Genomic DNA, 26,337 nt, shown 5'->3' on the forward strand with positions numbered 1-26,337 from the left:
TTTTTCCATTCAAGTTTTTTCTTAAATTAGAAATCATTCAAGTTGTGAGTTCATTCGAGGTTTTAAAAAGCTCCCATAACTCTAAAATTGGACCTTTGATAAATAACCCCCTATATGTTGAATGACAGTTCTGAATCTGCTTAATGGCTTACCTGTGTGATCTTTTCTACTCAAATCATCATTCTGATTTCGAGACTGAACAGGATCTGTTTCTTTGGCCTCTTCTGTTTGGCTTCCATCAGAGTCTGAGAGATCTGCTCCATCCACTGAAGGTCGAAAATCCAGCTCTTGCTCCTCAGGAATGGGTTCTTTCTGCACCTTCTGCACATAACATGAGAAACTGTGTTTAGAAGAGATCTAAGCAGCAATACATTGCGAAAAGTATAACAGGGTCTGTGAGTTGCATCCCATTTATTGTACTATACATTTTATTTTCAGTAGTTTTTCTAAAAATCTTACATGAACCATAGTAGGAAACTATTTGCACGAGGAGATATTTTGGCACAAACAAGGGCTTCCATGCAAAAATGATTATGGCAAAATGACAATGCTTTGCTATACGGAACAAGAACTTCAGAATGTTTTCTCTTCAACATGGGGATAACACTTGCTTTACTCAACAAGAAACCCCACGAAAATCAGAATTTATAATGTCCTTCTGACCAATTCAAACAACTTCATAAGCATTGGCAGTAAAGACTAAAGGACGGTAAGAAGAGATGATGGAAACACCATGGATGAAACTGGTATTCTCAGTCATACAAGTGATAAGAGAAAGGAGCATTTCAACAAACTTCCAGCTTTCCAGTTCATACGAAGTATTCAACACAGCTAAATGGATAAGCGATGATTAAAGAGCAATGAAGCCACACCTTGGAAGGTTTGGAAGAGAGGAATGCCCCTGAGGAGTCAAATGTGCCTGTTTCATCTTCTGCATCATCTAGACACCACTCTGGCAAACTGTCCCGTTCATCTTCTGCGCTGCCAGAACCACTTCGTGGCCTGCGGTACCCACGCTCATCCTCTCGCAAATCATAGTCGAATCGCTTTCGTCGATCTGGGATCTCTCTCCAACCAGCCCCCCGAACACCATCTATGTGGAAGGAAGACAAGTAAATATATCTATCTATCTATCTATCTATCTATCTAAATAATTGTTGATAACCCAGCTGCAGCATTGAGAAATACATAGGAGCCTATGATGTGTAAAAAAGTGAATTGAATTACCAATGATGTTGCCCAGAGCAACTAATCAGCAATTAAATTTCAACAGTTAAAAAAAACAAAAGGAAGGATCCGTCCGATTGGTTATGAGCAACATCACTGACAATGTTTCAATCAACTTTTTACTCAGCTGTTGTGTGTTGTCCATCTGTTAACATTTATGAAAGTCAAGTGCCTAGTCAAGATAACGTATATAAAATAATCAAAGTATCAGCCATCTGTACTAGTGATGTGCGGGCCGGCCCGATAGCTGTGGGACCCGTGGGTTTACCCGCGCGTCAGGCTGACCTTGAACCCCATTTGCGGGTGGCGTCTTCAGACTTCCTTTTTTATAGACACACGCCTGCTAGCCTCGCCCCTTTTGTTACGTCATATGCAGGGGTGCCAGTGTCGGACTGGGACACCAGGAGCCCACCCAAACATCTTAGACCAGGGGCCCACCAAAAGACCTTAGATCAGGGGGCCACTCAGTACTATTATAATTCCTCTCCTCACAGAACCTCTATTCTGCTAGTCTCTTTTCATGCTATAATCTATAATTCACTCTATTAAGTCTCTTTGTTCTCATAGAAATTGGTAATGGCCACGAAATATGCCAAATGTTTTGAAGGAGGAGGGCCCACTGACACCTGGACCCACCGGGAGTTTTCCTGGTATTCCTGTGGGCTAGTCCGACACTGCACGGGTCTATAAAAGGAACCCGGAAGTCGGGAGAGGGTTGGATTTTACCGGACCTGCACATCACTAATCTGTACAACACCAAGGGGTTATACCTCTATTCCACAAAGGACAGAGCTTTAATACCAACCCCATCCCTTCTTTTTCAGGTCTAATGTCTTTCTGTAGTTTTCTGGGGCACCTAGAGTGCAAGAACTGATGTGAACTAATTTGCACATTGTGGTGCAGAGCTGCTTGTGATGGAGGATGAGGAAGGTTGCAGACATAGAACTCAAAACATTAGCAAGTGCTGCACTGTGGGAGGCAAATGGGACAGTAGAACCAAAGATACAGGTGCTCCACCTATGAAAATGGAGCCCATCCGGTTATTGAAAATAAGACAGTAGAGAGACACTTTCTTCTCAACTCAGTTGAAGAAATTTATTGAGATATAGTATACTGTGCAAGCTGAAACTAGCCAGTGGTGCATCAACAGTGCTTGAACCACAATTATTAAAATAACTGGAATTTTATGTGGCTTGCTTTGGGAAAAAAATAAACATCCTGGACTTGGGCTGATGTATACATCTAAATCTGGCCATACATAGAGATCCTCGCATTTGGCGAGGTCACCAAACGAGCGGATCTCTCGGGCGATAGGCCCTGGGGCCCAACGATTGGAGCATAATATAAGCATAAGGAGAAAATGGGCGATCGGATCGCATCGACCACATCAACGAACGAATGCTGTCCTCGCTCTGATGGGATTTTTCTGGCAGATCAACATCTGGGCGACTCAGAGATCAGTTGGCCCCATACATTGGGAAATAAGCTGCCGACTTAATCGGCAGTTTGTATCTTCCCGTATATGGGGGCCTTAGTACAGGGCCCTACGATTTGGGGCAACTGCTGCTCAATCAAACAGTTTGTCTTATAACACCTTTGGAAAGACATTTAGATGACAAAAAAAAGTGCAGAGACAGCATCGTCTCCCATTCCAATTTGATCTGTTTGGACGGACTGCGTGTAAAGCAATTAGATGATTACAATTTTCCATCCATTGTGCAGGGCCAAATTGTAAATGGCTGATTGATCAGACTTATGTGACAGTCTTAAGCTGGCCACAGACGCAAAGATCCGATCGTAAGAATCAACGTACGATCGGACTTCCCCATCTCCCGACCTGCCACTAACCATTCCGATCAAATAAAGTACAAAAGAACAGACAATGTTCTGCCCCGAAATGTATGTCCGACCAAAGCTAGTGACAGTCTCCCTCTGAAAATCGTACGATTGGCAATACATGCAGAGATATTACTCGCAGCCGACAGAAATCTTTTAACCTGTCTGATCGACCGATCTCCGCCAGATGAAAAATGTCGGGACTCTCCACACACGGTCTGAAAATCTTACGAATCCTCGATTCGTATAATCAGATCTTTGCGTCTATGGCCAGCTTAAACCTTAAAGGGCAGTTGCTTTCTACAGATGATTGCTACTACACTGAGCATTTCCTAAATTGGTCTGTTTACTGGTAGGTCAGTAGACTAAAAGCATGTTAGGGATTTAGATTTGCTAAAAAGATAAACCAGAAGTCACATTGGCTGTTTTGAAGAGGTAAAGAGTAGTATTAGGGGTTTATGGATGATTTCTATCAGGTCAGGCTATTTCATGCTTTTCACTTCAGCCCCTCAGGCTGCTAATCCTATAATACTTAATTGTTCCTAATGAATAATGGCCAGTTTTGTCATGCTTTACTGCATGTTTCCCGGGGTATGAAAAAGGACTCGTATCATTTGAAAAAACAAATACACGTTTGTGCAGAGGAGGTATGTGTTTATGTCTGTGGCTTCAGTTTGCCCTGTGTGCAAAAGTGCTGTGATCGTGTGGAGGAAAGTGTGACATGTGGAATGTAGATCTTGCATGAGGTCAGCCACATGGTAGAACATAATTAACTGAGAAGAAGGACAATTTATCCTTTATACCAATATTGTTTGAAGTAACTTTGTAGGTCTAATGTTCTTTGTGAAATCTGGTTTCATAACTAAAACCTAAACTTACAACCCCATTAATAGCAATGCACAGGCCATTAGTCTGACCTTTAAAGGCAGGGGTCCCCAAACTTTTTTTCTTGTGAGCCACATTTAAATGTAAAAAGAGTTGGAGAGCAACACAAGCATGAAAACGTCCCTGGGGATGTCAAATAAGGGCTGTGATTGGCTGTTTGGTAGCCTCTATATGTACTGATAGCCTACAGGAGGCTCTGCTTGGAAGTACAACTTCTTTTATGCAACTAAAACTTGCCTTCAAGCCTGGAATTCAAAAATAATCACCTGCTTTGAGGCCACTGGGAGCAACATCCAAGGGGTTGGTGAGCAACATGTTGCTCGCGAGCTGCTGGTTGGGGACCACTGTTTAAAGGGGTCGTTATTTAGCAGCTCTCTCTTTTTATTGGGTGCATTTGAAAGCACATTGGCCATTGTTAGCGCTGAATCGTCAGATACAGGTAGAATTCTATAGTTTCTATATGTATAGGACGATTCAGGTTTACATGTGTGTATTGAAACGAACAAAGATCTTTTCCAAGAAAGATCGTAATTGTTACGTCTATGGCCACCTTAAATTAAATAGGAGTGGATAGAGGCCATCTTTGACAGGTTCCACTTTGTAAGCAGGGGGTTGGTAAAGGCTATTAATAGACAATGTATTTAGTGAAGTGGTGTAGATTTGGCCCGATAGGATTTTGTATTCTGCCCGCTCATTTTTAGCCAGATATTGGTCAGGCAGGTTGTTAAGCAGGGCCAATACACCGGGCCATAAATTGCCGTCTTGGGAGATTCCCTTGCCTCCAAAGACGCTATGATAGCTCCTCATTTTTTTCATTTCATGTTACGATTTAGGTGTCACTTTTTTTTGGTGCTTTTACAACATAAAATGATAGCAGTTTGCTGTACAAAAGGATTAATCAGTTCCTATGCATTCATTGTTACAACAAAGATTTCACAACAAAATTCTACTGTTAAAGTAGGATGACGATAATCCTTTTCTGTCTTAAATGTTTTACAGCATGTTATTAGGTTTTTCATTATAAGAAATGTAAAAACATTTTTTTTGTACTAAAGGGCAGCAGCTATTGCTCTCAAATGTATTTCGCCTTTCAGTAAACATTTTGGCTGTCCCAATCTTTTTCAGTTGGTCCTCACTGTTATTGGCGTTACATTATTTGCTCACCTACTTTGCCTCTTGAAATTCAGAATGCCATAATATGTTTATTGATTGTTTATGCTTAAATTCAGGCTCTCGGCTAATTATTTACAGTCTCATCCAGACTACTAGACGTGTGATAGCTTAAAGGGCACCAATCATGACCAAAATCATTTACTAAGTTAATACACTATGTGAAAGTTCAAGATATTTGATTTTTAAAACAGTTAGAATTGTTTGTATAATGTAAATGATCAGCTCACTATCCCTTCTGCAAGATCTCCCCTATCTCTACTGCAGTTCTAGCTGAGGCAGCCATCTTGGATTTCACTGGCTCCTCTTACCTATATCTTCCCATCCAACTGCAGCTCTGAAATCTCACACATGCTCAGTTGAAATTCCTTGATTGCTTATCAACCCTTCTAAGCTATTTTCAAATCAGCCAAACGTCTGTGTTAGCTGCTGTTCAGTAGTGCTGCCACCTGCTGGAAGTTAGTGTGTGCCCTTCATTTGCATAATGACTTTGCCAGCAGGGGACAAGATAGGGAAATCTCCTGATACTTCTAGTGGAGGAGTTTACTTAAACAAGGCATTCTGGGTAGAATACTCAAAGCAGTGTTACAATTTGAGCATGCTCCTGAAATTTGCATATTAGAGTCTCTGTTATAGTCACAGTATGGCCTCCTTCAGTGAAAGAACCCATTTGACAAAGTACGGGATTTTTTTTTTTTTTTTTTTAAACCTGCAGTTTTTTCAAAAAACTATATATGTAGTTTGATTAAACGTGTTTAGCTTGTACTGGTCAGATTGTTAATATGTGTTTGATTTTGGCTGTGATAGGTGCCCTTCAAGATAGCTGTTGAAATTCCAGAACAAAAAGTGGAATATGAAATCAGAAAAATAAAATATCAATACCAGCTACATATTGTTCACCTTTAAGTTAATTTTTAGTATGCTATAGAATGGCCAATTCTTAACAACTTTTGAATTGGTCTTCATTTTTTCTTTTTTATATATTTTTTTTAATGATTTGTCTTCTTCTGACTAAAAAACAGATGTTCTGTAGGGCTACAAATTTACTGTTGTAACTACTTTCTATTAGGCCTCTCCTATTCATATTCCAGTCCCTTATTCAAATCAATGCATGGTTACTAGGGTCATTTTGGACCCTAGCAACCAGATCGCTGAAATTGCAAACTGGGGAGCTGCCGAATAAAAAGCTAAGTAAAAAAAACCCCCACAAATAATAAAAAATGTAAACCAATTGCATATAGTCCCCGAATATCACGCTCTACATCATACTAAAAGTTAATGTAAAGGTTAACAACCCCTTTAAGGACATGGTGTATATGTAGTGGCTAAAAAATGCCACAAAATACTCTGCTATTGATACTTAAATAAATTGTGTAATTGCTCACAAATGCATACGAACACAATTTGAGTGTTTTAGCAGAGACAAATCTCAGTTTTGTTTATGGAAGGGTATTTACTGGCAATTGCAGCTACGAAAAAACACGGGCAACAAATAGCACCATGTGTCATTGCCCTTGAGAAACGCTTCCAGAAAGACAAAACAAGTGCTGAAAAACTGTTTTGTTCTTAAAACACACCTGGACTGTGTGAGCGCCACCTTTCACCATCCCTCCTGGGAGCTGAAGCCCTCCATACACCTCCACCTTCCTCCTCCTCACCATTCATTTCCTCGCGCAAACTGCGCCAGCTCCCGCTCTCTGAACGGATAAATTCTTGCTTTCTTCCCGTTGGTGCTGTTCCCCCTTCTTCAAAAGTGGGCCGAACTAAACAAAAGGGATTATTTTATTAGTGAGAGAAGATAGGCAATCTGACTTAATTTGATATATAAGGGTGCAGATACTATACTAACTTTACTTGCTAAATATATGAATTATGTTACAGGCTGTCATGTCAGAGTCTAGCATGGCCTAGAAGAGTACAGACCTTCTTGTATAACAAACTTATAAATATTATTTGAAAGTATATCATTACATAACATAGATGATGAACTCTGCAGTTTATAAGTAACTTTCACTGGTAGGAGTTTAGCACGAAAAGAAATGTAGATGTAGATTCCATGACCAAGCCACTATAATTGAGCGCTACTATGTTATCACCCAACAATTGGTGTACAACAAATACTCAAAAACTGAATTATCCAGACAAGGTCCCTTGGATTTCCATGACCAGTATAAAAGCACTCTGCCTATATGGCTTTATAATAATTGATGTTTTATACTATTAACACTATACATCTCTTCCTATGGCCACAACTGAGGGTAGGGTTGTCACCTTTTTTATTTAGTTGCTACCGGCTGGTGGTGGACAAAAGGGGCGGGCTGTGATGAGAAAGGGCCGGGTCATGACGTAAAAGGGGACAGGGCCACGTTGCAGCAATGGCCAGAAGGAGGAGAACAGTTAAGTTTCCAGCACATGGGGGGGGGGGGGGGCTTGCCAAGGGGTTTGTCAATGGCGGATAAATTTGTAATATCAGCCCCATCATTAGCAGGCGTTTTACCGGCTTGGCAGTAAAATACCAGCTGGTTGGTAAACCTAACTGAGGCCTGTGTGTTTTATAGGTATTTTCTTTTAGAGACTACGACTACTTATTTTGTTAATAAAGGCACTTTCCATTGACACAATTACTTTTGATGTCAGGGCAGGGCCGGACTGGGAATAAAAAGCAGCCCGGGCAAAAAAATCAAAGCAGCCCACATGTAAACATGTCATGGTCCTCCACTATATTGGGGTACAACTGCAAAAAAGCTGCCTTTCTCACTTAAGTGTAATTAATGTAAAATATGTTAAATATTCTGCTGCCTGAGCCTTTATGTGGTCAAAGAACCCCTCGGTAACTTCTAATATCCTTATCATTTACAATAGGGGGTACATTATCCCTTATAATACACGAGTAATACTCAGAGTTCCCTGTATATAACAGCCTGTAGCCTTGTGTCTTTATATGGTCACAGAACAACCCCTCAGTGACTTCTAATATCCTTATCATTTACAGTAGGGGGTACATTATCCCTTATAATACATGAGTGATACTCAAGAGTTCCCTGTATAACTCAGCCTGCAGCCTGTGTCTTTATATGGTCACAGAACAACCCCTCAGTGACTTCTTTTCGGGAAGTTCAATGACACTAAGGTTTGGTCACTAGTAACCCTAGGTACTTGAGCGTGTTCACCTTCTTAATTATCTTGGGAGCAGCTCCCCCTTGAACTAAATATAAAGCGGCCCCTTGGGCATTTGCCCGTACGGACAGATTGCCAGTCCGGGCCTGGTCAAAAGCATTACAGGTATGGGACCTGTTATTCAGAATGTTCGGGACCTGGGTAATGGAACTTTCCATAATCTGGATCTTCATACCTTAAATCTACTAATCATATAAACATTAAATAAACCCAAAAGGCTGGTTTTGTTTCCAATAAGGATTCATTTTATATTTGGTTGGATCAAGTACAAGCTACTGTTTTATTATTACAGAGAAAAGGAAATCATTTTTAAAAATTTGGATTATTTGGATAAAATGGAGTCTATAGGAGATGACCATGCCATAATTCGGAGCTTTCTGGATAAAGGATCCCATATCTGAAATATTTATTTGGACATAAGGCTGAAATAAAATGATTCTGTTATTATAACTATTGCTTATGACATTTTGAGAGACTCACATTATTTGTATGACATGAATCATGAGCATATACACTTAAGTGGGGTGAGGGTCATTTGTGACTTTATGCTCCTCATGCTTAGCCTCTTGCTTACTTTGCTTATAATTTAGATTGGGGTATTCTAAGTTCTAAGGCACTATACTCCTTATTTGATGTACTTTTATTTATACTGGCAAGGCATTTTTACATTAACTGTTTCTGTATTGTGGCGGTTCTGTGGCACCAGAGCAGAGAAAATATAGTGGATATATCGTTTACGTGTGGCAGGTTGGCTTACTCACTCGTTCTTTCACTATTCTGGTAATAGAAGGTTGCAGCGTGAGCCGTGTTTGGGCCGGATTGGGATCCATAAGTCTATGAGACATGGTTTCCTTTCAGTGCAGGGACGTGCTTGGGACACGCATAGATAGAAAATACGCACAACTGAGGGCCCAGCGATAGGTGCCGCCGATATCTCCAGTACTCCCTCTGCATGTGCGTGCATACACGCTTGTGAGTTTTTTCTGCAGGAGCGGGTCCGGGCCCCCCAGTGGCAAACTATTGAGCATCTCCTGTGCGTGCATGCGCGCGCATACACGCGCATCCACGCTTGCAAGTTTTTCGGTACAAGAGGGAGTGCAGGAGCGGTCTGGGCTGGTGGGGCCCAAAAGAGCCTGGGTCCACCGGCCCAATGCGACCCTGTGCGAGCGGCCCACTTGAACTAACTATGCAGCGGCCACTCGGGCATTTGCCCGTATGGACAGATTGCCAGCCCGGGCCTGTGTCAGGGTGTAATTGGAGGTTATCTGTCAGACTAGTTTTTAATCTTGTCTGATAGAAAGAAAAAAACAAAGTACAGGTATGGGAATTCAAAATGCTCAAGACGAAGGGTTTTCCGCTTGAGGGTCTTTCCATATCATGGATCACCATACCGTATAAAAGAAAAGAATTTAATTAAAGAGTAAGTCAACCTCAAAATAAAAATTTGCTTAATAAATGAAATTTCTGTAATACAGGAGTGCCCACACTTTACTAATGCGAAGTCTACTTTAAGGGGCCAATTCACCAAGCTCAAGTGAAGGATTCGAAGTAAAAAAAAAACTTCGAATTTCGAGTCGTTTTTTGTGCTCCTCGACTATCGAATTGGCGTAAATTCGCCTGAGTAGAATGATTCGAATAGATCGAGCGCAAAAACGATGCGACTATTCGCCATTCGATAGTCCAAGTACTGGATCGAGCGCAAAAACGCTGCGACTATTCGCCCATTCGATAGTCTAAGTACTGTCTCTCTTTAAAAATACTTTGACTGCCTACTTCGCCACCTAAAACCTACCGAATTGCTTTAAAAACCTATGGGAAAGTCCCATAGGCTTGTTTTCCAAGTTTTTGATCGAATGAAAATCCTTCGAGCGAATATTCGATCGAGCGCCTATTCGCCTGGCGAATATTCGCCAATTCGACTATTCGCGTGATTTAACCCCTCGAAATTCGACCCTTGATGAATTTGCCCCTAAGACTAAGTGATGTCCCATTACGATCTACATCCATAAAAGCATTGAAAACATTCTGTTCCATGGAAAATATTACTTCTATACATTGATTTATGAGAAAATGTACATTGTTATATGTAAACATCTATTTCTTTTATAAGCTTAACATAAAAAATATCTGAATGAAAAGCATGAAACAGGAGGGTGATTTAGTCAAGCTGTTTGTCGTCAAGTATCTTGAGATCTACTGATCACCAGCCAAAGGTCTACTGGTAGATGCCGATCTACCATTTGGGCACCCCTGCTGTAATACATTAACTTTTCCAGTGCTTTTAAAGTTATTTCTAAAAACAGTTGCTATTGAAAGCAGCATTTGCTTAACTTTTTAAACAATGTTGCAAGTCAAAGACAGGCCATCAGCTCCCTTCTCTTACATTGTATCCACAGTCTGAGCCACGGGGCAGAGAATAGAAAGGGACAGAGTCTGCTTTCAGTAGCAATACATATACAAATAACTTAAAAACAATAAAAATTTGTAATGAAAGTATATTGCAAAGTTGCTTAGAATTATGTTTTTTCATTTTTTTTGGGTTGACATTCCCCTTAAACCCAATAGGATTGTTTTGCCTCCAGAAAGGATTAAAGGGGTGGTTAACCTTCAAATTAATTTATTTAATGGTAATTCTAAGCAATTTTTCAATTTGGTCTGTTATTTATTTTTTATAGTTTTAGAATTGTTTGCCACCTTTTTCTAACTCTTTACTGCTTTCAAATGGGGGTCACTGACCCCATGTAAAAAACAAACACTCTCTAAGGACACACATTTATTGTTATTGCTATTTATTTATTTTTTACTCATCTTGCTATTTACATTGTCTCCTATTCATATTCCAGTCTTTTATTCAAATTAGTACATGGTTGCTAGGGTAATATGGACCCTAGCAAACAGAAATTGCAAACTGGAGAGCTTCTGAATAAAAAGCTAAATAACTGAAAAACCCCAAATGAAAACCAATTGCAATTTGTCTCAGAATATCAGTGTCTACATCATATTAACAGTTAATTTAAAGGTGGACAACCACTTTAAGTGCATCTTAGTTAGGAGTACAAGGTTGGTATGGCTCAAACACTGCCAGCAACCAGTTAGAGCAGGAGTAAATCTCTGGAGTCTTTAACTAGTCAGCACCAAACAGGAAAGAAGCTTTATAACAAAACAGAGCAGGAGCTGAAATAATATATTATCCAAAATGTTCGTGAATAGTTTTTCTTTGCATTTCTCTAGCTACTGAGAAGCCCTCTCCTACATCCCTCATCTGAAGCTTCAGATAAGGAGCATATCACTAAACAGAGGGATGTTCAGACTGTTGATTTGTTTTGATTGTGATCATCTAAAGGGGACGTAGAAACAGGCTTTACTTTCAGATTTTGGGCAAGAAAGTTGAAACAAGAAATATTACAAAATTAAAAATATTGTTCAGTGCAAGTCGTATTCACTGAATTAATGTTGCAAAAGGGTATATACAGACCATTTAAAGGAATTGTTCAGTATAAAAATAAAAACTGGGTAAATAGATTGTGCAAAATAAAAAAAATGTTTAATATATTTAGTTAGCCAAAAAATGTAATGTATAAAGGCTGGAGAGACTGGATGTGTAACAAATAGCCAGAACACTACTTCCTGCTTTACCGTTTCCTTGGTTTCTACTGATTGGTTACCAGGCAATAACCGATAAGAGAGACTTGAGGGGGGGTGCACACAGGTCATAACAGTTTGCTTTTGAATCTGAGCTGCATGTGGTCCCCCTTAAAGTCGGAGTTATAGAGCTGAAAAGCAGGAAGAAGTGTTATGGCTATTATGTTAGACATCCAGTCACTCCAGCCTTTATATATTGCATTTGTACTTTATTAGAAACATTTTTTTTATTTTGCACAGCCTATGTACCCAGTTTTTATTTTTACACTGAACTAATGTTGTTTAAAGGACATATTTAATGGCGTGCTGTAGAATGCAGCACCATAAAAACAAACATACAGTAGCATTCCCCAGTCAGAAGTGAGTTTTCTAATGACCCACTCAGGATAACTCCTTTTTTCCTAGTGTAACATTTCGCACTGTTTACAGATACCACACAGCTCATTTCCGTGTGATCTGCCTGGGGCACATCAGTCAGATACGGTGCAGTCAAGAGACACACATGAAAGGGCAAATTGTGCTGATCCAGTCAACTTAAATTGATCATTTTGTGCCGATCCAGTGAAATTATATGTATCTAATATAAGTAATTAAAAAAAACAAACCAAAAAAACCAACTGGACTTGCTGGGAAAATATTGGAGACGTTTCACCACTCATTCGAGCAGTTTCTTCAGTTCAACTTGAAGTTGAACTGAAGAAGCTGCTCGGATGAGTGGTGAAACGTCTTCAATAATTACCCAGCAACTCCAGTTTTTTTTAATTACTTAGACATACCATGACCTCGAATGAAAATCTTCATAATCAACTTACAGTATATATATATATCACTTTGTGCCATCCTGCTTTATCTGCACATGTAAAATGTTCTATATTGTCATTGTTAGACTGTAAGGTGGGTTGAACTGCTTCAGCCAATCTACCCACACATAACTAGAATTACTTATGTTTCAATGAACACAGATTTCCATCCCTTACCATCTGTTGGTGGTTCTTGCTCAAGTACAGCAGATGACTCGGGGCAAAGGTGACATAGAAATCAAACCCAGGAAACCCAATGCGTATGATACTGCACCATGACTTCTATTAAAGGGACAGTATACACCTAATATCACCTTTGCTTAAAAAATAAAAGGAACAGTAACAAATTGTGTGTGTAAAAAGTTAATTCCACCCCCAAAAATAACACATCTATCTTGGACAAAGTTAATTGTTTCTATTAATTTATACATAAATACCTAGATAAAATCCTACTTCCGTTTGTGTGCTGCCTTTCAAAGGCGATAGGGCGACACGCATTTTAAGCTCTACTGTGTGCGCCAATCTCCTACTAGCCTAACTTACTAGCCAGTAGTTAGTTGCTTCTGTTTCACAAAGTGTTTTCAGCCCCTCTGTATCTTTCATCAGTGTGATTTACGTGTGTAGCAGCTGGGAGTAGTAAGGCAGAGCACAGGGCGCCTAAATCTTTCGGAAGACTGAAAACTCAGACAGCAAGAGCATTCACTGACTATCACTTGTTGAAATCAAGCTAAATATAATGCTGCCACACACCCTCTCCCTGAACATAAATGCAGTTATACAAACTGATGGAGAACAAGACAAGGAAATCCTTTGTGAAGCTGAAGCCACTAACTTCCAGTTTTAAAGAAAGAGAATGTATGTCGACCTATCGCCTTATCAATGCAGCATACAATCTGAAGAGGGATTTTATCTAGGTATTTATGTATGAAACAAAAAAATAATTAACTTTACATTAGTGATATCATCATCATGATCAATTTATATAGCGCTGTCAAGATACGCAGTGCTTTACTGCAGTTATAGCAAACAGGGAATAAATGGTGGATAACAAACAAGGATTACAGAGTACAATAGGGTTAGAAGGACCTAGAGATTAGAGTTTACAAACTAAAAGGTTAGGGTACAATTGAGACATTAGGATTATATAAACACTGTCATTGCGACCATAACCACCCCCTCCCAATCCACACCTGGCCCGGCCCACTATTGCCACACTATTTATAGACCTGCCCCGCAGTGATGTCACAAAACGGGCGGGGTCGGCCTCGAGTCTAAGTTTAGTCACGGGAAGTGCTCGGTGCTCGAAGATTTGGTGTAGGAGTCGGCCCGAACCCACCTGACCCGCGCCTCTCGGGCCGGCCTACACATCACTACTTTACATAGTTAAATCGGATTGGAAAAAGACAAAGTCCATCAAGATTAACCCCTCCAAATGAAAACCCAGCATCCCCCACATACCTTCACTTAATTATATATACCCGTATTTACAACTAGTATTAGAACTAGTTTAGAGTTTAGTATTACAATAGCCTTTGATATTCTGTCTGTCCAAGAAATCACTCAACCACTCTTAAAGGAACAGTTCAGTGTGAAAATAAAAACTGTGTAAATAGATAGGCTGTGCAAAATAAAAAATGTTTCTTAGATAGTTAGCCAAAAATGTAATATATAAAGGCTGGAGTGAAAAGATGTCTAATAAAACAGCCAGAATCCAACTTCCTTTTCAGCTCTATAACTCTGAGCTAGTCAGCGACTTGAAGGGGGGCCACATGGTACATTTCTGTTCAGTGAGTTTGTAATTGATCCTCAGCATTCAGCTCAGATTCAAAAGCAACAGATATGACCCATGTGGCCCCCCCTTAAGTCTCTGATTGGTTACTGCCTGGTAGCCAGGGTAACCTGTCAGTGTAAATCAAGAGAGCTGAAAAGCAGGAAGTAGTAATGTGACTGACATGTTATATATCAAATCACTCCAGCCTTTATACATTAAATTTTTGGATAACTAACTATATTAGAAACATTTTTTATGTTGCACAACCTATTTACCTAGTTTTTATTTTTACACTGAACAATTCCTTTAAAAGCATTAACAGAAATCACCCAGCACTGCATTCCACAACCTCACTGTCCTCTGTGAAGAACCACCTGCACTGCTTCAAATGAAAGTTCTTGTCTTCTAGTATAAAGGGGGGCCCTCTGGTGCGTTGATCCTCTTTATGGGTAAAAGGGTCCCCTGCTATTCGTCTATAATGTCATCCAAGATACTTGTAAAGTATAATCATGTTCCCACGCAAGCATCTTTTCCCAGAGAAAACAACCCCAACCTTGACAGTATACCCTCATAACTTAAGTAAACTTTATCCAAGATAGATGTTATTTTTTAATAAAAAACAATGTAGTGTTGCTGTTCCTTTAAATAGGGTGCGTGTTAAAACTACATACTGTAAATTTTAATTTAAAAAAAAAAATCCAATTTGAAAGTTGGGCTATGTTCAATGAAGTCACCTCCCCCTTCCTTTATAAACAGCCTGCGTTTTTCTGCAGTGTGAGAATCAGCTCCCTGTGTGCAACCTCTGCCTTGGCCCACACATTCTGGCATCAAGATGCCCGTCTTAGCGCAAAAATGAGCTCCATGTTCCTGCACCCGGGCCAAATCAGTGGTTCCAGGTGCAGGCAAAGAAGAAAGTGTATGGGCCAATTCTTGGCATGCATTTATCCACAACCTAAGAATCAGCCCAATGTTCCTTTGGCCTTAAAGGATTTAAGTTTTATCAGTTCCTTTGAAGTTCATAGGGACCAGAAGTGGGAGAAGTACTAAAGTTAGACTGGCTTCATATAGTTGTTTAGGGCCAAAAATAACAAAACCATAGATATTTCCCCATTAAGTATGTTCAGTACACTTAAAATTTACACTGCATAGGGTGGTGTCTTTATAGATGATATTAAAAAAATTTCAAAATGCACATTTGAAAGAACAGGTAAAAATATCTCCCACAGAGCGTTATGGCGTCAGTTGTTTATACAACAGTGCATGAGTCTCTCTGTAGGCACTGGGGATTAGTCTTTTTTTTATTTTATTTAGGTAATATGGAACCACCAATGAAACAAGAGCTTGCGTAGCTTCTCCACTACTGTTCGGATTGGGCATGCACTGACGTGCCAGTCGCAGCAGGAGGACTAAACTCTGGGCAGGACGACATAACAGAAGCCCTGAGGGTGGTAGGATTTGGGTCATTACTTTAATATCCAGCACCACAGGCCTGAAGACGGCTTTGCTCCTCCAGAACAATGCGGCTCTGTTCTTTCCAATCCGCTTAAAGGAAGAGAGGCGAGCAAAGTCCAGTGGAAAACAATCAGACACCCCTTCTGAAATGTACACAAGCAATATGATTGGTCTTCTTCCCATCCCCCAGCTCATGCATAAAATACATTGACTGGCAGCCAGCCACAGGACCATGAGCTGGAGAGCTGTCCTGCCACTTTTACAAAGAAAAATAAATAAATAAAGAACAGAGCTATTGAGTGGTACAACAAGAGAAAACCTCCAACACACACACATTCTTTCACTTAGTCCTATTGAAGAATTCAGCAGTACAGATATTGAAGCTGCTAGTGCACTTTTTTTTCTTAATTGTAAAAGAAAATTCTCCTTCGTCTTAAGCCTCTCTATAGAGCACCAGTTCACAGACCTTTGGCCTTAAAGGGGTGGTTCACCTTTCAGTTAACTTTTAGTATGTTATAGAATGGCCAATTCTACGCAACTTTTCAATTGGTCTTCATTATTTATCTTTTATAATTTAAATATTTGCCTTTTTCATTGGACTCTTTCCCGCTTTCAAATGGGGGTCACTGACCCCCATCTAAAAACAAAAGCTCTGTAAGGCTACACATTTATTGTTATTGCTACTTTTTATTAATCATCTTTCTATCCACGCTCTCTCCTATTCATATTCCAGTCTCTTATTCAAATTAGTGCTAAGATAATTTGGACCCTAGCAATTAGCACTATTTTTGGATTCGGCCGAACCCCCGTATTTTTCGTTAAAGATTCAGCCGAATACCGAACCCTAATTCGAATATGCAAATTAGGATTCCGATTCAGTTCAGCTGGCCAGAAGGACTCGCCCGAATCCTGCTAAAAAAAGGCCAGATCCTTTGCAGAATCCCAAACTGAATCCTGGATTCAGCGCATCGCTACTAGCAACCAGATTGCTTAAATAGCAATTTGTAGAGTTGTTGAATAAAAAGCAAAATAACAAAAAAAAAACAAAAATTGCAAATTGTCTCAGAATATGAACAACCCTTTAAGCAACTCAGTTCCTCTAGATTCTATCCTTAGAATCAAACAGTCCTGTTTTATTAACTGGGCTGCAGCATTCTTGGCTGGACAATCATTTAACTGCAGTGACATTCTAAGGAGTCCTAGAGATTTAAAACTAATAATGTACTCATTCAAACTTAAAGCAGTTAAACTTGGTAAGCGTTTTCTCCTCCTTTTATCAAGATATAGCCTTGCAAATCACTGTTCTGCTAACCCCCTTTCCAGCTCACTAGTAATGAGATTGTTAATGGAAAATGAAGTACACCTACCGAGCACAGCTGATAACTAGAGGGAAGGGCAACCCTGCAGGTTCCGCCCATTACTGACATACCCCTATTACAGGCATGCCCAATCAACTGGAGTGCTGAAGAAGCCCTGCCCACGGATTTATAAACACAGGAATGTGAGTTATGACTCCAGACCCAGCAAGAGCTCCCCCCACAGACAGAGAAAGAAGTGTACCGCCAAGTAGTAGATCTGGACCAAATCAAGGTGAAGAATCATGGACCAGATAAGATGAAAAATTCAGCAGACATAGTTTAGTGCCAAAACATACGCTACTGGAGAAAAGGAGACTGTATATATAAGGCAACACTGGAAACCAAGGGTAGTGCATGCAACTTTTAAAAAATTTCTTAGGAGCGCCTAAGTGACACAGAGGACGACTGATTTCAAGTAAATAACTTGGAGCGAAAAGATCTATAAAGCCTCCAATACCAACCCCATCATCATAAAGACTTGTCTAGGTAAGTGCCCGAATGGAATACAGTGCTTCATTATACGAATGTTAAAAAACGGTGATTGAAAATTAAACCTCCAAAATGACCTGTGACACCAGCACGGGGGCTCACATCCTCCTCCTCCTTTACAGCACAATGCTGTCTTGATGGGTGACAAAGAAAAACCATGTGATCCTTTAATTTGAGTGAATTGAGTGTGCAAGCAGAGGTTGGTAATGAAGAACTCCGGCAATCCAAGGCAAGACCTCTTGGTTACTAGTTCACACGGTGAATTGCTATTCAAAATTAACCGATTTTACTTTTCTAATAGCAAAAAAAAAAAAATCTTTCTATCGTTCTATTCAGAAGAACTTTGGCAGCCTTACCAAAGCACACAATGCTGCTTTACCCTGGGCAATTGTTTATCTACTGATTATCATGGGGATGTCATGTGAATAGGAATTAAATTTATTAGACTCTGACATGAATATATCCTTACATCCCTATTATAAGGAGTTTGATCTGTTTAAAGGAGAAGGAAAGGCTTGCAGCACAAATGTTAGGCACCCCCAAGTGTTGTATCGACTTACCTGAAACCCCGGCCCGGGGTTATACCAGTGAGCGCCATGGAGCGATCTTCTTCCGTCTTCCTCCTCCTTTGCGTGGTTGCGTATGCGCAGTAGAGCGAAAAGCCAAACTTTAACGTAAAAATCGGCTATTTCATTCTACTGGGCAAGCGATTTCCCCGGGATCGCTCCGTGGTGATCACTGGTATAACCCCGTGTAGTTTTCTGCCGATATGAGCACCGGCCCGGGGTTTCAGGTACGTCGATACAATCACTTGGGGGTGCTTAACATTTGAGACCCCCAAGTGCTGGCAGTCTTTCCTTCTCCTTTAAGGAGTTACCTACCAAGGATATGAAAACTGTTAATATTAAATATTTAACTACTGTATAAGTTAATGGGAACATGGGTTGATATTTTAAGCAATACAAGTTTTATAAAGCATTGAATATACAAGTGATACATAAGCAGCCACATGGGAGAGAAGGGTTGAAGTAGAATTAAGAGAAGGATTTTTGGACAGGCTTGGAATTAAAATCTTTTACTTTTCAAACTGAGGCAATAAATGTATGGAGCCTGCAACCCAGGCACAGCTGTAAAGCATTACATAGCATTAAATAAATTGATACAGCTTGCAAGAATAAAGAATAGGAGTCCGGGGTTTCGCTCTGGAAACTGAACAGCTAGTTTGTTAGCACAGTGTGACAGAAGAGCATGTTTGTTTTAACTGGTCATACTGTGACAAGAATGCAGTTATAGGAGGCTTAGTTGAAAAGCTGTGTAACTTCGGAGCACTCCCCCCCCAAAAAAAATCTTGCTTGCAGGGCCAGGTGAATCCTACCTGCCCTTATACACATCCTACACCGGTGAGAAGTAGTAGTCTGGATATTTCTCCCGCAGCAGGATATGTCACATGAGCATCACGATGTGTGCGTCTGAAAGCGGCTTACCCCCGAGTGAGAAATAACAAACACTTATTCTACCCCCTCCCTTAGTCTGGCAAGAGCTCAGAACACCAGGGTTAGGCAGGCACAGGCCACTGCTTGTCTTAAGGGAATAAAGCCAGAGAAAGCTCAGGTGCCTAAGTTAGGGGGAGGGGCAGTCTAAAATTCAGTGTCAAAAAATCTAAATTATTGGCAAAACAGCAGCAAAAGTATGAAACGTAGAAGGCTCCAGTAGCACATGGTTCAGGTGCAGTGACATTCATCTCTGTTTATAGGTTATAACAGTACAAAGAGTTACTGTCCACTTATCCCGCGGATGCTTGCTGGAAGATCAGGCTGACAACACACGTGTGGCACGTCAAGGGTCTTACGATCAGAAAAGTAAGTACAAAGCAGTGTGATGCTGGAATGCTATGCACACTCAGAACTCACTACTCCTCTTTCTGAAGCTCTTGGATTCTTCCTTTTCTTTGCTCTTTCAACAAATAGGCTAGAAATATGAGCTTAGGGATCAACTAACAATATATAGTATAGAGCTATAAAAGTCATGATTTAAGGCTAACTAGTAATTAATTTAGATTCACATTGCATGGCACCTCGGAAACCAAAGGACTCTGCATCAGCATTGTTAGTAAAGTAGCATCAGCTTCTGTAACGGAGGTTACCTCCCTTTCTGCTAATGTTTTGTGACAACCCCTAAGGTTGGGTTCTCGCCCACAGCACACTGAGCATGTGCAGTGCCAGTGGCACACAAAAGATGGCCTAACAAGAATAAAGATGTTTAGCTGCTGTAGACACTTGTGAAAGCATGGATCACTGCTGTAACAAATTTTAGTTCAATACATTTAGTGTATAAAAAATAGCATTTGTAGCAACGTTAGTGATTTAAAGCAACACCATTAAATGTAGTGTATGGACTCCTTGACCACCCAAAAAAAGAGAGAAAAAGTTTAGGCTTACCATGGCCAAATAGGAGTTCTTTTTATGTGAGCCAGATTTCATTATGCTGATTTAATTATACTTATATAAGCGTGTGCGACTTAAAGGAACAGTAACACCAAAAAATGAAATGAAAATATCATGTACTGCTGCCCTGGTAAAATGGGTGTGTTTGCTTCAGAAACACTACTATAGTTCATATAAACAAGCTGCTGTGTAGCAATGGTGGAAATTGTAAAAAGTCTATATGTCACAGGTTAAATAGTGGATAAAAGACTGACAGTCAGGCTGCCGTGTAACCCGAGGCCTTTTCTACTTTGAATGGCTGCCCCCATTGCTACACAGCAGATGATTTAAATAAACAATAGTAGGGTTTTTGAAACAAACAGTTTAACCAATGCAGGGCAACCTGCATTATACTGTATTTGTATTACTTTAAAACTTAGTTAAAGGAACAGTAACATGAAAAAATATCACCTACATAAAGCAAACCTGAGTTTGGCATCTGATGACGGAGTGTACTTTCCTTGTATTCCATTGTGCTTTTTGTATAGCATTGCCTGATCTGGCATACTTTTCTTTTTTAGTGGTACTGCAGATCAGAACAGATCGGGATGAAGATTCAAACAACAGGTCACCAAAATGCACCCTACTTAGCCCATGCTCTCACCGACTGGTGACAAAGGACGGACACAGCCTGGTTAAAGCTGTGAGTATGCAAGGGCAGGGTCTGATGCATCTCCGTGATATCTGGGGGTTGTTACTGGACATGCGCTGGCGCTGGATGATGCTGGCCTTCTCTGCATCTTTCCTAGCACACTGGCTCCTGTTTGCCATTTTCTGGTATCTGCTGGCTGAGATGAATGGGGATCTGGCAGTGGATCATGACGCACCTCCAGAGAACCACACCATTTGTGTCAAGTACATAACAAGCTTCACTGCTGCCTTTTCATTCTCATTGGAGACACAACTCACCATTGGATATGGCACTATGTTTCCAAGTGGTGACTGCCCAAGTGCCATTGCTCTGCTAGCTGTACAGATGCTTCTTGGGCTCATGTTGGAGGCCTTCATTACAGGTAAGAAACCCTTACATTAATGACTATATCAAAAATCATGTGTGCACAGAAGAATGGTTAAAGTAACAGTTCAGTGTATAAATAAAAACTGGGTAAATAGATAGGCTGTGCAAATAAAAAAATGTTTCTAATATATTTAGTTAGCCAAAAATGTAATGTATAAAGGCTGGAGTGACTGGATGTCTAACGTAACAGAACACTACTTGCTGCTGTGCAGATCTCTAACTCTGAGTTAGTCAGTGACTTGAAGGGGGGCCACATGGGGCATAACTGTTCAGTGAGTTTGCTTTTGATCCTTAGCATGCAGCTCAGATTCAAAAGCAAACAGTTATGACCCATGTGCCCCCCCCCCCATCAAGTCACCGATTGGTTACTGCCTGGAAACCAAGAGAGCTGCAAAGCAGGAAGTAGTGTTTTGGCTATTATGTTAGACATCCAGTCACTCCAGCCTTTATACATTACATTTTTTGCTAACTAACTATATTTGAAACATTTTTTATTTAGCACAGCCTATTTACCCAGTTTTTTGTTTTTATACTGAACAATTACTTTAAAACTGGGAACATGACCCAATCCCTTGCAACAGGTTTCACTTTACAGTCATCACAAACACAGAAGACAGAATGCAGGACAACTTATCAATCAGTTCTTCAGCCTTAAATTGGTGGTTCAGCTTTATTAATTTAGAAATAAAAATAGATACAGTCGTTGAAATCATATTTGCAAATTGTTTTTTGTTTTTTTAAAAAAAAAAAAAAACATGGATCGTCTTCAAAACAGATACCTGTAAAGGTACAGCTGTATAGATACTTGGTCTCTTCTTTCTGCCCAAGACATCAGGATTGCAGAAACCTTGGCTGTATAAGGTCCTGTCCCCATCAGAATGGCGTTATAAGCAGTAGAGTAAGAAGTGGAGGAAGTGCAGCCATAGATCGTTACTGCACATGCTGCAATGGTTTACATATCCGAGATGTGACTGGCTGACATGATTCAGCCAATCGGATCAATGAAGGGCCAGGCACAGTAGTGATCAAAGCCTGCCCCTCCCTGCACAGTGAGTTCTATGGCTGGCACAGTGAAGAGAATTTATGCAACACTACCATTGCAGGTAGCCATTTTAAAAACAATCCATTTTTTTAATAAAAGCAAATCGCAAATACGATTTAAAAGACTGTATCCATTTCCAAACTGTAATAAAGGTGAACCACCCCTTTAACTCAGAGGTCTTCAGACTTTTTAGATTCAGCCCCGCTTTGCAGAGCAACATATGGCACACTATAGCTCAAAATGAAGTTGAAGGTATGTAAACACATTGACCTAACAGTCACACATACATACAGCTGCTTTATGGATATTCAAGGTAGTAAATAAGCATAGTATCCCACTTTTTTACGGAGCACCACATCCGCTGCCATCTGCACACAACTACAGTCCAAATGCAGTGCGCATATAACAAGTGTGGCAAAAAGGAATGGCAAAAAATTGGATCCACCCAATCTGTCAATCTGTGTGGCCAATTTGTACAACTTGTAATCAAACAAGTGAATCTTTCAGTTTATAGCCGTCTTGGATTGTGTGATTTCAATTCTATTAACTATTTTGCTTATAAGCACAGGAAAACAAAGGCACAGGTCTTCCTCTTTACGCGTTTCTCACCTCAAATTTTGTATTGTATAGGTGTTTTTGTGGCAAAGATTGCAAGACCAAAAAACCGCTCCCCCTCAATCAGATTCTCAAGGCTGGCTGTGGTGGGCAACCCTGAAGGAAAACCTTGTCTAATGTTTCAAGTGGCCAACACACGCCCAAGCCCTTTAACAATGGTGAAGGTCAGTGGGATCCTATACCAGGAGAGAGGGGATGGGCAAATTCAACAGACCAATGTGGAGTTTTTGCTGGACAGTCAAGTTAGTGGAGCAGAGTGTCCGTTCTTCTCATTTCCCCTTACTTACTCCCACAGTTTATGTTCTGGAAGTCCACTGGCAGTCCTGTTACAGAGAGAATCGTTACCTTCTGCTGGTCACTTGGAACTTGTGGTCTGTCTGTCAGCTACTCAGGAAAGCTCAGGAGAAATCTGCCAGTGCCGTACTTCCTATCTGCCCAGTGAGATTCTCCAAGGTCACAGGTTTGCCCCATGCCTAACACGTCGGCTTGAAGGAGGATACCGTATATGTATGGAATCATTTGGTCGACCCCTACCAGAGCTTCCACAACCTTCACACAGACCACCGTACAGAACTGATCTGGAGGTCTGTGCCAATGGGCAGAGAGGGGACACCTTCCAAATCTGTGAGACTGGTCTGGGGGAGTAACTGCTCGCAACCACATCAAGGTCCTTACCCTTCCAGCCATCCTAAACCTAACCGCCATGCTGAGCCTTTATCAAAGGATTAGGCGTGGTGTTCATAAGGTTCCTAAGATTGTTCTGTGATAGCTTAACTACTGTATACCATGGACTGTTTCCCCTTTGGACAAAGAAGGGGCCCAACAGAGCTAACTATAATGACTCAGTGGTGAGCAAGCACTCCGGAGAAGTCAGAGTAGGTGCATGAGGCAAAAGGTGTGTGCACATTCATGAACACTCACAAAATGTGCTCTAAAAGTACAAATGATACAACAGACACTAGAAGGAAATTAAGCCTTATCACTGCACTAAAAGGTTTGATTTAATTTTTCTTCAGATATTTCTCTGACAGGGCGGAGTTCATTTGCATTTTGCAAACAAATGTGTGCAAAACGGTTAACACTTGCTTTGTACATCAAAGTGTAAAACTTTACATTTATGTTAATATAAATGCACACATACATCATCACTGACACTCTTACTTGATAAACATACAAGACTCGTAAAGCAATTCAGTTATCACAGAGACAAAAGAATAAGTGACGCATGTAAGCCAGTGGCAAGGATGAATTGCAAGCATACTGTGCTTTAATGAACCTGACTAAACTCTTAGAATTCCTGTACTAACATTTGGCGACCCTAGCTAACAGAATACTCCGACAAAAATCCTAAACCAAACAGAAGCTGTCCAGAAGAGGAGCGAGCAAAGGGACTGCACAGAGACTGGCAGAGTGATATCCCCACTATCTGCTTATGACATTTATCCTGAATAAAACATGTGCTTCTAGTAACAGTCCTGCCGCTGTTAAATGTGTCCGAGGTGAACAATTCATAGGTCTGTATCTGGGTGGGTTGTTTCTTAGACAAGAAACCTAATATATACACACAACCATGTTGATACACATGTATAATATTCTCTAAGCTTTTCATTATGCCCAGATGTAAGGTAATCTTAATAATTTTAAATGAACATGTTTTTAGAAGCACTGTCACTAAAGTAGTATCCAGCGGATCTCCACCTGCTCTATAACACCTGCATTCACTGGTAGACATTAGCCTGCAGTATTGAGTGCCGCAAAGCTCAAAAGCTGATTTTCAATGATCTGGAAAGGCTCATGCTTTAGCATGGATTTAAAAAAACAAACCTAGTTTTTATTTATAAGAAGCCTAAGGGTGACGGCACACAGAACTACTAGTAGCAGCTACAAAATCAACAATAGTGATAATTGGCTTTGCTAAGACACTACGTGTGTTTTAATGGAGGGAATTCTTAGCATTGTCTATAGCAGGGTATTTTTTACTAGTAAAGGTGGCCATAGATGCAAAGATCTGCTCGTTTGGCAACATCGCCAAACGAGCGGATCTTTCCCCGATATGCCATTAACAGGCATGGCTATATCGGATGTAATCTGATTGTTCGGCCGTATGGCCGAATGATCCGATTACGATGTGCCGTGGGCTCCGGCGGGATCGGTCGGGTCAAAATCAAACCTGACTGATCGACCAAACGACCGATCTCCGCCGGACGAAAGATGTCGGCACATGCCACACACGATCCGAAAAACGTACGAATCCTTGATTCGTACGATAGGATCTGTGTGTCTATGGCCACCTTAACAGCTACTTTTAATGGACAAAAAAAAAAAAAAATACCCTGCCACAGACAATAAGGAGAATTGGCTCAGTTAAAAGACACGTAAAGCCAATCACTATATCACTATTGTTTATTTTGTAGCTGTGACAAGTAGCTGTTTCTAGTAGCTGTGTGTCTTCACACTAATGCTCAAGATTAGGACACCTGACATAAAGTACAAAAGCATTCTTACCTGGTTCTTTACGTGTGGGTTTCTCAAACCGACGGTCTCCTCTGAGAGAAAAACAGAATTAATGATAAAGGTGAGTAACTTGTTGCATCTCAAGTCTCCATCAGTGGGGTTTTTGCAATGTCTCAGAGTAATCCAAATAACAGTATGGGCCCTTCCAGCAGCAATATCAGGGCTGGATACTGTCATGAATCACCTTGTCATTCAAGTTGACAGGAGCAAATTGTAATGTTCTATAAACTGTGGAAAATTGACATCTTTCCATGTTCTCTAAAACCTATGTTTAGGTGTATGTTGGTTTAAGAGGTTGCCAATCTTTACAAACAACTTTTTGCAACAAAATAGCATTTAAAATGATCAAAAGGTACAGGTATGGGATCAGTTATATGGAAACCCATTATTCAGAAAGCTCAGAATTATAGGAATGTTCTCTTATAGTTATCAAAGTATGAAGATCCAAATTATGGAAAGATCAGTTATCCAAAAAAAACCCAGGTCCAGAGCATCCTTTACTTAAACCTTAAAACAGGTAGTAAAGAAGTGGTGATATGTAGAAGAATGCAGGATAAAAATAAGTTATGGACATTCCTGTTTTCACGTGTCTGTAAATTAGTCATCTAGAATAAAAATTACAACACACAGGTGACACAAATGTTGCATCTTTCATTTAACTGGTAATGAGGAAAATGGACAGGCAAGCAGAATGAGTATAATTCATTGCACAAGAGAATGTAAATATAGGTTTACCGAAGGAGGATTATTAGATGTTGGACATGGTAAATTCAAAGCTAGTCATGGCTGTGATTATATAGTTATTTATACCCAAGAGGTAAGAGACAGAGGTAGAGGCATATCTTCAATTTTGATCTG

At 40.3% G+C, this 26,337-nt stretch overlaps 2 protein-coding genes across 9 annotated transcripts in view; one reads left to right on the forward strand and one right to left on the reverse strand.

Moving 5' to 3' along the window:
* Positions 1–26,337, reverse strand: part of gigyf2.L (GRB10 interacting GYF protein 2 L homeolog) — a 101,346-nt gene that overhangs the window by 45,307 nt on the left and 29,702 nt on the right. For 5 of the 7 annotated variants that reach the window (XM_041563447.1, XM_041563445.1, XM_041563446.1 and 2 more), the window contains exons 7-10: positions 25,471–25,511; positions 6,696–6,881; positions 873–1,093; positions 153–321 (exon numbers count right to left, since the gene is read on the reverse strand). In XM_041563447.1, coding sequence (XP_041419381.1) covers positions 153–321; positions 873–1,093; positions 6,696–6,881; positions 25,471–25,511 — 617 coding nt within the window. The remainder of the gene's footprint in view (positions 1–152; positions 322–872; positions 1,094–6,695; positions 6,882–25,470; positions 25,512–26,337) is intronic. The other 2 variants (XM_041563448.1, XM_041563449.1) reach the window with 2 other exon arrangements.
* kcnj13.L (potassium inwardly rectifying channel subfamily J member 13 L homeolog) lies at positions 17,535–24,435 on the forward strand. 2 transcript variants are annotated; one of them, XM_018263894.2, is made up of 4 exons: positions 17,535–17,804; positions 19,561–19,666; positions 20,812–21,303; positions 22,981–24,435. In XM_018263894.2, coding segments are annotated over exons 2-4 (1,125 nt in total). In that variant the 5' UTR covers positions 17,535–17,804; positions 19,561–19,665; the 3' UTR covers positions 23,613–24,435. The 2 variants fall into 2 exon arrangements, with proteins under 2 accessions (XP_018119383.2, XP_041419384.1); XM_041563450.1 differs by lacking the exons at positions 17,535–17,804; positions 19,561–19,666 and having other exon boundaries at positions 20,842–20,933; positions 21,040–21,303; positions 22,981–24,039.

This window comes from Xenopus laevis, chromosome 5L, assembly GCF_017654675.1.
Source record: "Xenopus laevis strain J_2021 chromosome 5L, Xenopus_laevis_v10.1, whole genome shotgun sequence".
NCBI lineage: Eukaryota > Metazoa > Chordata > Amphibia > Anura > Pipidae > Xenopus > Xenopus laevis.